This window comes from Danaus plexippus, chromosome 5 (genome assembly GCF_018135715.1).
Source record: "Danaus plexippus chromosome 5, MEX_DaPlex, whole genome shotgun sequence".
Taxonomy (NCBI): domain Eukaryota; kingdom Metazoa; phylum Arthropoda; class Insecta; order Lepidoptera; family Nymphalidae; genus Danaus; species Danaus plexippus.
The window spans coordinates 214940-228823 of NC_083539.1; the positions used below are offsets into that span (position 1 = coordinate 214940).

General features: G+C 32.1%; 1 protein-coding gene across 3 annotated transcripts in view; it reads right to left on the reverse strand.

The window, feature by feature from the left end:
- Positions 1-3203: 3203 nt before the first annotated feature.
- LOC116769217 (uncharacterized) overlaps positions 3204-13884 on the reverse strand; it is a 324623-nt gene continuing 313942 nt past the window's right edge. Inside the window, exons 1-4 of one of the 3 annotated variants that reach the window (XM_061529486.1) lie at positions 13343-13346; positions 4521-4551; positions 4138-4423; positions 3204-4053 (exon numbers count right to left, since the gene is read on the reverse strand). In XM_061529486.1, the coding sequence (XP_061385470.1) occupies positions 3404-4053; positions 4138-4423; positions 4521-4544 (960 nt within the window). In that variant the 5' untranslated portion in view covers positions 4545-4551; positions 13343-13346 and the 3' untranslated portion in view covers positions 3204-3403. Of the gene's footprint in view, positions 4054-4137; positions 4424-4520; positions 4553-13342; positions 13347-13884 lie in introns of those variants that run through there. The other 2 variants (XM_061529485.1, XM_032660257.2) reach the window with 2 other exon arrangements.

A 13884-nucleotide genomic window follows, 5' to 3' on the forward strand; every position in this document is an offset into this window, starting at 1 on the left:
TATAATTTATTGTTTACCCGGGACGAGGGACTAAGATTTCATTAAATTCTCGTTAATGGACTTAAATTGAAACACATTGCCTGATCACGTTAGGAGACAAATTACATCCGAATTCAATGCTGGTTGATATTCCTCTCAGTACAAGATACAGTGTCGTAATAAAATATGTGATAGCTGTATCTAGGCAGAGTTCGCCACAAATCATACATTTATGAAAACTACCTCCAACAGCGTGGCCAGCTTTATATGAATTTATTGCTATGTAATGAACAAACATTCTTCAATTTCTTTCCTTATATTTATTACCAGTTCATATATATTATGAAATAAATTGTAAAGGTTTATGTTTTTAGTATCAGATTAATAACACTTTTTAATATAGCTCGAACTTTCGCTTAACATGAGCCAAAGTTCTCCAGTAACTTGGTGTTATTTAATAGTGAGTACACCCGACCCAATAAAACCACTGATTCTGTAACATCTACATAGACTAAAATGTTTAATACAACGTGTCGCCGGTCGTACATTTAGCAGATAATTTCGTTGCTCCAGCAATTAATTCATTAATTAGTCGATCGAGCAGACGTTGATAAAAGCATTACTGTGCAGATCACATTATCTTCACTTAGTTAATTTTGTACGTAAGATCATACGCTCTCACACAATTTGCTTTGAATTTCCTAAAGTGATCGTGTCGAAAGCCTTTTAATTTAAAATATGAGCCCTGATGAAGAACGCTCCTTCTATTTCAAAACATAAAGTTCTCAAAGATAATTTTATACTTTAACATGGGTTGTTCTATGCTGTTTTATGTTATCAATTTTTTTTTTAATTTTCTTGAGCTAATTTTGATTGAAAATGTAACAATAGAAGGCAGCATTCATTCATTACATTTGTAAGTCAACGTCTATCTGAGGATATTGCTATTGGAAATCTATGCAGTATTATATTTTAGAGCCCATTAGAAAAGAGGAGAAATAAAAATTAGTACATACGGAGTTCTTAGAGATATTTGGAGAAAAAGCAGCAAAATTATTGTAAAATCGGTGCATGAATTATAAAGTTTCATGTGTGGGTGTGAGTGGTAGCCGTTTCTTGTGGACGTCAGTAACAATACAACATACAGTTTTACAATAAACTTGATGCGGATGATATTCACAGTCTACTCCCAAAATAACGAAGGAAAAACAAATGGGGAGTTCCCGCACATAACTTGTCTTCCACTTTAGATCCGAGGGTTCTAAGTCATCTTTAAAGTATATATTTTTAAAAGTTGTGTTCATTTATTTATCACCATTACTATCATGTTGGAAAACATGAATTTTTTTAAATAAAAAAATATTACTTATTATTATAATTTTGGACGAGCGAAAGTTATTAATGAAAAACGTTTTGGAAATTAGTATATATATATATTTAATATGAGGTTAGAAGAAATTATAATGAGTTCAGTTTTTATAATAGATGTGGTTATAATAGTACTCAGCCGAAATTATCTTAAAATATCATGTATTGAACTCACAGGAAAATATAGAAGTTTGTGGGAGTAAAAGATATTCTTTACTGCTAACTTTTCAGTTCCTGCTTAATTCATGTCAGGGAGGACTAATATTTTTGGAGATTATCGTTGTGAAATATTTTTACAACGACCCAAAAGAAGTTGAAAAGAAATAGGGAGGAATTACCGTCGAATTTGAATTTTATGAGCGATTTTATCCGCAGACGACTGAAAACTTCCGTCACTAAATAATAAGAGCCAGGGATAAAAGAAATACGGGTTTTTATGTGTCGTCTCGTTGAATATTTATACGAAGGAATGTTAATGACTTGAAATTATAATACATTATCATCATAACAGTCGTATAGCTAAAGTAAGACTTGGCTATATTTACAGGAGTCTAGAATCGCTTGAGCAGTGACATCACTGCAGTAGACCGGAAAATGCAGTTGCCGTCGACTCCGGACTTTTGCTCTTTTTGAGTCGCTTACCCACTCACTAGTTACATTGTCAGATATTTTTGATTGTTTCGCATTTTAAATCTTTTTTATTTATCGTTTACCTTTACCATACATCTATTGAAGAGTTCCTAAAAGAAAAATTCGTAAACTCATGTTGCCTTTATATTTTTTATATATTATGAATTTTTCTTAAATATTTATGTCACCAGAAAGAAATCCTTCTTATGTACAAATACATTTTTAATATCCGAGTACCCCAACAAAATACAACCAGTAGAAATTCTTTAACTTTAGAAGTTCCTAATTAGTAACTTTGAGAAACTTTGGAAGTTCTTAATAAGTTTTGAATCCTTATTTAAAGATATACATATACGTATATACCAACAAACATTAAGTATCATACTTCGGATTGATTTAATAATATCCAGGAACAGTGCGACATAGAAAATAAAAACTTTATGAAGTAGTTTGTCTCAGTCGTTAAATTGAAAAACTATTCAGGAAATAAAAGAAAATGTTAAGTTTGAACACGGAGTGTGGACACCCAATAAGTTCTCTGTACAGAGAGAGGTCGCAACTCACAGGCCTCTTGCAGCCTATATACGTATGTATTTTATAAACAGGGTGAACCATGTGATGTTATTCTAAAACATACTCAATAGCACAAATGTTTAATTAATATTTTATGTCAGTCTAACTTGATCGATTTATAAATGGACTAAAATATAGTCCTAAGTATGTATTAGACGTTTGGTATATCAAGATCTCCAATAGTGAATAGTATGAGGGAAATTGAATGTTTGCTATTCACTGCGACGTACATTGATAGTGAACTGAGTTTTTATTCAAACATAAGAAAAACCAACCCGCTAACATCTTCCACTTGGTCCACATAAATCCGATATTTAATCGACGCTTTATTGCTTTTTTTATTTATCTTGGTACTGTTTAATTAAATTTGGATTTGTTGTCTAAATTTAGAATAATTGTAGTTGAATTTAAATTAAGTTTCCGTAATTCTTTAATCGACATTAAACATTTTGCTTACTACTAATTAGTAGTTGACTAAATAAAACTAATGTTCTTCACAAATTCGAGAATTTGTTCCATTCTTTTAAATAAAAAAGATTCATAGTGTGGAAAACTAAATTCTCCTTAGGGTCAAATTAAACTATTCTTTGTTTCCGTAAAACGAGCGTAAACAACAAGGAACGGGTTCACGCTAACCCGCAAATACGCCAACAAAAGGTTTTAAACTTTTATTTTTACACAAAACTGAAATACAAAAACAACTTTTGGTAAAGAGACATGAGAGCCGAATTTATAACCAAAAATATCTCCATAACTGGTTAAAAATACGAGCAAATGTTTTTCTAAATAATATTCCAGACTTGGTAGTGTGATGAGAAAAGCAAACATTTTAATAAAACGCTCCCAGAAACATTTATAAATTGGAATTATCCGTATCGGAAAACAGTTTGTAAGATCCAAACGGCTTATTATTGTGTATGTTGTTGGAGGCGAGATTACCGTACAGGTTACTGAAACCTCTCGGATACCCGTACAGTCCCGGTATGTAATGACCATAGTTCGACAGAAAAACAGCGAGCAGGGGGTCCAGAGGTAAATGATTAGCGTTATTATATCTCAAGGGTATTTTTATAGGGACGTGCACGTATACGAAATCGTGATTATCCGAATTGCGACTGTTTGGTCTCAGCGAGAGGGCATAGTTTGGCAGTTTATCACTGGTCCTGATATTATAATTTGCAAGGATACTAAAAAGGTTACTGGTGAAATTATTGCTAGTAGAAGTTTTTAGTTTAAAAGGTTCATAAAAATATCTTCTGTGATGTTGAAGGTTTTGATCGGAAGTTAATAAATCAGAATCGGTGACTTCCTTCACTTCGTAGATGTTATTGGGTCTTGTTGTTTTCTTATTATTTTCTTTCTCATAAAACAATTCTTCAGTCTGTTTTTGATCTTGCACTGTTTCGTCTATAAGAGCATTATTTAGTGCAGATATTTTTCTTTCTACGAATTTCTTTGCCCTTCTAAAGTTTTCGTCAATTGTAGAACCAGATTTTTTAATACCTAAAAGAGATTCAAAACAGACTTATCACTTACCGTATATATCAGACTAAAGTATAATTATAAAACATAAACAAATTAAGATACCTTTAGCATCTTCCGCACTTTTATCATTTTCAATTCCTCTGGGAGCATCCGTTGAATAACCGTCGATAGTTTCCGTGTTTAGCGTTGTTCTTGCAAAATCATTTCTTTTTTCTAACAAATTGTCCGGCGATTCGGGAAAATTTCTCTCGGCTGGAAAATGTACGTTTGCAGGCGTTTTAATGAAATTTCTTCCTAATTCATCGACGTTTTCGTTTGATATGGGTCTCCAACCATTGTCCGAATAAACGTTTTCGACTGAACTTGTTTTAGTGATAAAACAAATCAACTAAAACAGATAGTAAATTATGTTTTAATTATTATAAAGCTCTTCTCTGATATTAATTTTTTTTTAAATTTTAAACTCTTTCTAGGGGTGTACTCACAACTGTTAGTAGAGTCGTCACCATCGTGAAGAGTCTTTCCATCACCAAGTATAACAAAACAATGACTATGGACGACAGAGTCACAGATCACAGGAAAAAACAATTAAAACTAAGGCAAAGTTATATGGAAGAGTCACAGTATTAAATTCTTACAATATTTTCATTTCATTCCTGTAGTAAATCTATGGTTCTGTTACACGACTGACATTTTATAATGAATACAATCAATAAATTTACTAGTAGAGCATACAAAATATTTTTCGTTAAATTAATTAATAAAAATACAGAATAACTATTGAAATGTACGACTTTCAATACGACCGTCTCATTTCTTCATATTGCCGGTAAAATGATATCAAAAGTCTTTCTTTTACTTTCCTGTAATAAAAGCTTTTAACAAAATGCTATACTATTTTGGTAAACATTAGGTTTGTACTCGCAGCCTTAATAGCGTTTCTCTCTCAACTCTCCATACACGGGATTGCTTTCAACTACAATGACCATTTACACTCACGGCTACATCCGATTTAGATTTCTAAATACTTAAAACAATATTACTTACCCGAGCCTAGCAGCGCGTTGGAGTAAGCTTACTGAGGATCGAGGGAAGAAAGACTTTTTGTATTAGGATTAACATACTGAACAAAATAAATTAAGACATTATATTCAATCAATAAGGCATACGAATACTTTGTCCTTCTTTGATGAGTTCATGTTTAATATCTCAATATATTAAAAATTGTTCGATCGGTATGTAAATTTTGTACTGAATATATGGAGAACATTAGCAAATATAATATATTTTGTGACACATAAATGACGACATTTACTAACAGTTATGCATACTACAAAAAGCGAGGAAACAATTTTATAAAGTTTACTTTGAGTTTGGTGTTCTATTGTATTGGCAGCTGAATATTAAAATTTAACAGATAGAAATCATCTACATCCATATGAAGTAGACATTTGGTGAGATAAATCACTGAATAATAAAATTATTTTACAGAACATATCACGGCTCAGCCCAGGACTTCAATCGCAAAATGAAACGGTATTCGCTTAGCCCCTGGTGCCTATCCAATGCGGGTTTATGTTACATATCTTAAGTTCCCTTATTGTATTCTCTTTTATTGTCAAAGATTCTTTGTTCAAAGTTGGGATCCAAGCTTACTTTTTTTCAATAAACTCAAAAACCATTTTTATAAACAATGATCTTCTTTTGTTAACAAATAATCCTTTACTACTTATGACTTTGGAGTTTTAAGAAAGTACATTTTCGGACTGACTCAATATACTTTCTGTAATGTTTTTATTGCCCTTGTTTTTGGAAAAAAAAAATCATATGCATCGCTGGTCAAAACGAAATAGCTCCGTACAATGTAACAGTAGGTACAGCTATATATACCGTCGAAGTACTTCACGGACCACGCTGATGCCCGCACACTCGACTGAGCATAAATTATTTTATAACTTACTCATCTGTTACTTTCTCATTTAACTCAACAAAATTTTATTTTACCAACCATTTCGCTGTCTTTCGCGTTTAAATTTACATTTTCCTCGTCATAATAATATTTACTTTCTCCGAGAAATATAAGACCTCGTTACCCGAAAGATCTTTTAGCTTTGATCCAATAAAGAAAGGTCCAGATTTGAAGGAGTTGTTTACACTTTTTGTAATCAAAAACTTTATTTATTACGTTGTCATTGTTACCAGTTAACAAGTTTACAACATTTAAATGTAACTTATATAATATCTGACGAGCTTGAACAAAATAAAACATTTACTTTAATAGCTACAACATATTAAGCGACGACTTGTTTGGGGAACCACATATTTAACTTTAATTCTCTGAAGAAAATAATATTTCAACTCACTTTGACCCACAATTAATTCTTTTTTGTCAAGACTGATAATTGAAAAAAGAGACAATATTAATAAAAATATAGTGTGTATAAATTATTAGTCAAAAAAAATATAATTTATTAGTAATAGCGACATCTCAATAATAAAGGAGAAAACTGTTTTAAAAGTTTTAAAAGCGCCATCTGTTGAGACAGTCAAAAAATCTGACGGAGTAAGTGTAACATTGAACACATTAGTTTCGCTATGCGTCTTCTAGATGGCACTCTACAGAAAAAAGCACAAGAAAACGTACATAATACAGTTCTGAAATAAAATACAAAAGCTAAAAATCATCGTACTGAATTTATATCGTTTGTTTAAAATAATGATTCTTTAACAAAATGGAAAATTTTTCATCCCTTAAAAATCCTGATATTTGTGACTGGCGCTGCACCTGACTTACTGCGAGTCACTTTGCTTTGAAATTGATATGAAACTCAATATTTCAAAAACAGTTTGCTTCAAATTAAGGAAAAATAATTGTGGCACAACTTGTGATTTATATCGTTACGTATAATTAATAAATAGCCTTTGGAGCTACTAATAACTATCCGAATAGTAAATCACTATAAAAATAGTTTATAACAGACAGAAGCTAATAATAAATAATGGAAAGTTACATTTATTGCTTTTATTTCCTTGCTTTAGTTAATTATAGAGTTATGTAATATCAGATACAAATACATAGCGACCAGTTGGGGATGCAGGTTTTCATATCGGGCGGTCGCATGACGCAACCCGAGAGGTGTATAGAAATCTGTTGAGATGTTCAGACCTGGCAGAGAACAAACTTAACGGAAGACTGGAGAAGACTCACTTAACCATTAATGATATTAGAGCGTGTTTCTTCCTATGGATAAATATTATTAACAAAGAAAAATACAAGATAAGATTACTCATTTATTAAATATTTAGTTAAAATTACCTATGAAATAAAATGAATGATGAGGAATGCCTTGCGAGTAGTTTATGTAACTAGTGTTTATAATTAAAAATAATGTATATTTGTATTCAAATAAGTTAAAGAAATAATATTAGTGATAAGAATGAGCGAGTCAACACAATCGAAAGACTCAATTAGAAGCGGCTTACCATTTAACAGAGAGGCAAATTGTACTGGAACCCAGGACAGAAATGACGATTATTTGTTCAATTTAAAACGTAGTTGAAGTAAAAGACTTTAAGAAATAGTTATAATACATAGAAATAGGTATAGAAAGTCAAATACATTACCGTCAGGTCTGCTAGTGCAACTTGCTAGTTGGCCATTAAATTACTTCACAGCTGTAATGAGACCCGAATCCTAAAAGCACTCCGAGTGAAAGTATATGTCATAACTCATAATACACGAGCCGTCCTCTAGAAGTCTAAGCAACCGGCGTCGAGCATTTTACACAGTTTTTGTGTCGGTAACAGCCAAATTACTGGCATTACTGCTGTCAATGTTATGTAACGATATTGAGCCTTGGGTGTACAAAATAAGAACTAGAATCGATTAAAACATTAAGATGTTGTGTAGCTTCGGGAAGTTGCCTAATCGATGGCGTTAACAAGATGAATGGTTACTCTTGTGAGATTTTATAATTTGTTTTATTAATACAATAGTTTTAATTTTCGAGGATCCATTGATAGTTGATTGAAACTATCGCCGTCCGATAAACAATATATTACCTAAGCTTTCATTAGCTAGTCGTATTCATAAATCGAATATTCTCATTTGCCGCATCTGTAGATATTAAATTTACTGGTATAACATCGATCGAATCGAAGAATCCGTTTTAAAGTCTCCAGCGTCTGATGTGGCGGAAGTTGCACGAGATGTTAAGAAACACAGGAATCAAAATGTCGGCCTTTCCGGGATATACTGATAGCACAATTACGATAAAGTTCCATTGCGGAACTGCGGACACTTACCTGCGGAGTGGTATATCCGGTTACCTGACGTATTATACACTGTGGTATGTAGTGAGCTGATCATGTTATGTGAATGTGCTCTGTAACTGTATCAGGATGGAAAGCTTGGCGAATCGCAGGAAGTATCCGTCGTGACGTAATATTTGTTTTCCCTTAATCTAAATGAACTGTGCAAAAAACATGTACAGTATGACGTGGCGTACTTGAACTGTCAGCGCTCTGGTAAAGCTTCCTTTGGTAACAGACAGCACGTCTCTTTTAATGACAAGATGAGGAAGGAGTTTATTTATCATGTAATACATATCATATGATATCATACCATATCCGACAAATCCTATTTAGATAACAAATTACAAAATAAGAATACATAGTGAGCTTCTATATTTAAAGAAAAAAAAATTATTGTAAGGTCAAATATTGATAAAGAAAAAAAAATACCAACCTTTAGGGACAAAATAAATCATTTCAAGATATGATTTTCTAATAAAAGTATTTTGTATGAGAGACTTACATTAGACAGGTATAGAAGAAATTATAGTATCATAAAGTTATTATATTTTTTTCATCCATTTATTAAATTTTGATATAATAAAAACTAAAGCACAAAAAAATATTGTAGGTATCGACCTACGATATGTTCCGACCAAGAAAACCTGATATGGAGTTTAGTAGATTAACAAAAATAGAGAAGGAGAAGATGGACAGTCAAAATAACAAAAAAAATTTTTACTACTAAAAGTGGATTGTAAAGACTAACACAATTTTTAATATATTTGTCTAGTGAACGGAATTAAACCAAGCTTACGCTTTATTCTATACTTTATTACTTTATATAAAAAATATTGTCAAGTGAAGGTCATTAGAAATGTCATTAAAAAATCATTACAATGAACGCGAAGACGTTTTTAAATAACTTACAAATAAAGCACACACAGACCACATCCTTCATTCATATACCTAGTGACATATATTTTTGAATTTCTATACAATTCAATATCTATAACAACAAACACGTAAAGATTCCGGACTAACGCTAATATTAACGGTGTGGACCCGTTATATAAAAAAAAATGCATTAATTACGACACACCGAAGTCGCAACAGGTTTTGAACTTCGATTGAGAATCGTCTAGCGTTCGATATATTTATTCGGTAAATAGAGTTATTATATGTTTACAACACTGAACATGTCACAAGCAAATAGCGACCAGGTGCAGGAAATGTCATGAGGGGATTTCACGGAGCGTAGTGCTGTTACAACACCCGACAGGTGCCTCACTCGCCGGTGGAATCACACGAGCTGTTATTGGTAAAATAAAATCATTTTTAAATGGGTTCCAAACCATGAGGCTCGATTCACATCCGGGATAACTTTCCACGACCTGTTAAAATATGTTCCTGAAAGTATTTATACATAAACGTCATAATTAATGTAAATTATGTGGCTTTTAAGTCAGAGCTTGATGTAGAAAATAAATACAAAAAGTTGTGAAATGGCATCGTAAGATTAAATTTGTATTGTACATATTACTTGTTATATGTGTGTATCGACGTATTGAAGAGGTCACAACATCTCCAAGCGATGTCGGAGTCCTCGCTATGTCCATTACGTCGACACAAAATCAACAATGATTGCGTTCACGTTTTACGTGAATTCATAAGTTTTTCAAAGCATTGCGAATGCAAATATAATGCGTTCATATAATTATTTGATTTACTTATTATTTAATGATCGTTCTACCGATTCGGTACGGTACTTATATGTACATATGTGTTGGCTGCGCCCGTAATACATTAACATCACTCAACACACTGAGAGTTCAACATTATAGAGTCTGCGTTTAAACGTCTTCTTCTTAAAGTATCAGTTAACTGATTTCTTGGCTAATTGTAACCGCTTTACATAAAATAATTGCTAGGAGTAAGGAATTAGTTAGAAGCCTCATACAAAATTAGTCATATCTCAATTCTCAGCTAATATTTCGTCGCAGAACACATCGCAATCTTTATTAAGAAGCTATCTTATCGTTATAACAATATATTATTTCAGCAGTCACCGCAGTACCTACTTAATGTCTCGATAACTTTTTGTCGTATGATAAATAACACGCCAGGTATGGATGTAGTGTTATTATAACGGCAGACATCACTTCAAGACGAGCGACGCATCACCACGCCTCCTCATCACATCAGGCTATATCATCATCATCACTGTGATCAACATTGAAAGTAAAATTCACATATAATGAGCTGTTGCTATAAAGAGAGAACACTAGTAGCGGTTCGCGATTCCGTGTCTAAATATTTAACGTAAATAAGACGTCCTCATTAGTCTCTCCGAGACGAGCTTGGCGCACGACTCGCTTTTAGGTGGCGGTCACATGTAAATATGATCTTATGTAAATTATGATCATGTCTATTATTTATGGCATTATAACTCTAGGTTATGAGACGAAACTTCTCTGCATTCTATAGATTCACGGTGCGGGTGCCGGGTCTATCACTTTGCAGGAAGAGGATTTTCAACAGTGCCTGGGACTTACGACCCAAGTGTAGGTTAAAGGGGCCGCAATCTAACGCGCGTTAAACGCTCACCTCCACCGTCCAAGCCCCTCTCTCTACCTAACCAAATTTGAAAAGAGCCTACTGGGGCTGCCTTAGGAGTACTTTCTGTGAATTGATTGATGTTATTTCGGGACAGGCCCAAGTGTTTTAATAGGTTGTAGATAGATTTAGCTGTTATAGCATATAATACTTTCAGTTTGATAAACGTAATACCATTCAGGAATTTCGTAAGAATTGTTGTTTGAATCAAAAGTTTTGTAATTGGGTCATGTTATGAAAGCTAATGTATTCAATATATCAAAACCAAAAAGCATCCTAACATAATAGAGATTTGTTAATCTGTCTTCTGTTAATACGTAATACGGTGAAAAGTTCTCGAGCTTTTATATTGTAAGTTTGTCCGTCACTTATAATAAAATTACACTATGTCTGTTTGTTTTTGTATAGTATTTATTGAAAGTTGCGATGATGTTATAGACAGGTAAAGTAATAACTCTGTTAACTTTACAGTAAATAATAAATCAGATTGTTTGTTTGTATTTCACGACATAACTTAAGAACCGATTGTCAAAATAAGTATTGTAAATTGGTAAAGTGGCACAAACGGAATATAAGGTGAGCTTAGAACAGATAATTCGAACTAAACAAATTTGTAGTTACGCTTAATTAAAAATTTAAATTATGTTTAGTGGACCTGTTGTATTTATACATGAGATTAACATACATCGGCGTCTGCACAACTTATATCACAATAAGTTCAACTTTAACCTCTGTTATGAAAGTAGTCTTCCCAGAACCGGAACTTGCGGAACTCCAAAATGTCTCAAAATTGCAGCATCATTAAAGGTCATTCACAGTTGACAAATATAATAATTTGCACACTCTTCATTGCAACTTCAACATGTGAAACAGATGTTTCCTTGATAATTAAAACAGCAATGTTTAATAACAATTTGTTATATTCTATGAATACATATTTAGTTGTTGAAAACTAGAAAGACATCGTAGCTTTCGGACCTTTGTTTCTGTATCAATTATCAGTAACTAAATTAAACTATTGAATTTATAAGAATATTACGCAGTTCATATATTATAGTCCTCTGTTTTTCAGAACATATTTTAATCCAAATTCCAAAGTAAATTTGACTTAATAACTAAAATAATTAACTATTTGTGAATAAATCTTTCCCTGCTTTGATGTCTTAAATCAGACCGTGGCAGTCTAACACGAAGAGCTCACTTAAGTCCTGAAATACACACGCAGTTTGTTTTTATCATCAATATTGTCGCCATTTAATCGATTCACACACTCTTAGGACTTTCCTTAAATACATTATTCATTTTTTTCATAAATATTTTAATTGAACATACAATAAAAATGAAATTAGTTGCCACAACGACGCTGTTGTTACACGCCATCAGATCAAATGCAAATAAGATATAGCGCGGGCCCTGGACCGAAAATAAAAGTGTTAAGAAAATAAAGATATTTACATAACGACACACAAACACGATCGATCATTCTGTTTAACGAGCATTTAATATAATGTTGCTTTTACTATTTGTATCGACGCATCACATAGGAATAACGAACTATTGCGTTACACCTTAGGCAGAACAAAAATAATGCCCTCGGAAACATAGATTTAAAATGAACCAGTTTAAAAACACTTACACGTAGTTGATAATGTCGTGTTTTATATAGCAATAAAACTCAATACAAACGACCAATTAGTTCCTGTTAGTAACATCAGTATATGAAATGTATTTCTCGGTATATTTACTGTTTTTCAACAAAAAAATAAATCTTGTATTAAGACATTTATTAGTTCATTAAACGGCAATCAATTTTTATGTAATACATTATTCTTAATCATTTCTAAGTAACGTTATTTTATCACCGCAAATCGTATAAGTCGGTTGACAATAATCGTTAATTTATTTTCGGGAAACTTTCTTTGTTTGTAACAATTTTTTATGTGTTAACTTTTAACTTTATTAATTCGTTCTACATATTTCAAAGTTCCTATTCTCTTGACCTTATACTATAACGACTGAAACTGTTTTTTAATTAAAGGTCTTCTTATTTTTTATATTGTCAAACAAATTATGCTGTAACGAAAGAATCCCAATAATTTCAATCCACTCGCCTTCAGAGGTCAGAACGTTGTGACCTTTAAACATATATGTAATAAAATTTTTTTGAGTCGCTTTGAAAGTAAGTTTTATGTAATACATTTTTATATAAAACGTTGATTCATTTAAGAATTTCATTGAAGGATGCAAGTTCTTACAACACTATTTATTTCATTACACTCAACTAGACGAAAGAGATATAATAGGAATTGAACAAGTACAGTTAAAAATACCTTAAGAGGATTTTCCTCTTCCATCTCTTCCATCCATCCATCCATCCATCCATTCATCCGACCATCCAACAGTCTTTCTATATTAATATGCCGTCTTTCATTCCATGACGGATCATCAACTTCCAAAACACGTGTATATTAAAGACCATCACAAGACAACATTAAACAGAGCGTATGATGTTTTAACTTTCACCTTGAGTTATGTTATTTGTTATTGATATAACTTATAATACAAAGTATTTTTTTTTACAAATTATTTTTAATTTTCTAAGTAATTAATACTAATAGTATTTCCTTGAGATACCTGTACGAGGTATCGAGTCTCTCCATCAAGCTATCTAAACAGTAGTTACTACTCCACTTGATCGAGAATGCGGTAGAAAATTACTCTTTGGCGATTAAATTTCCCTTATACAAATTCGTACCCGAAAAATTTATATTCTACGCACAGTCAGTTGGTTATTTTCAGATAAAAAGTTATAAAATCAAATGGACTGATGTTTATTTTCGTTTGGTGTGGAACTGTAACTAAAGTAGGCTATGCATTATAATAAATAATAATAATTGTGATTACTCTATCATCTAATATAATTTATAAAATATATAATAT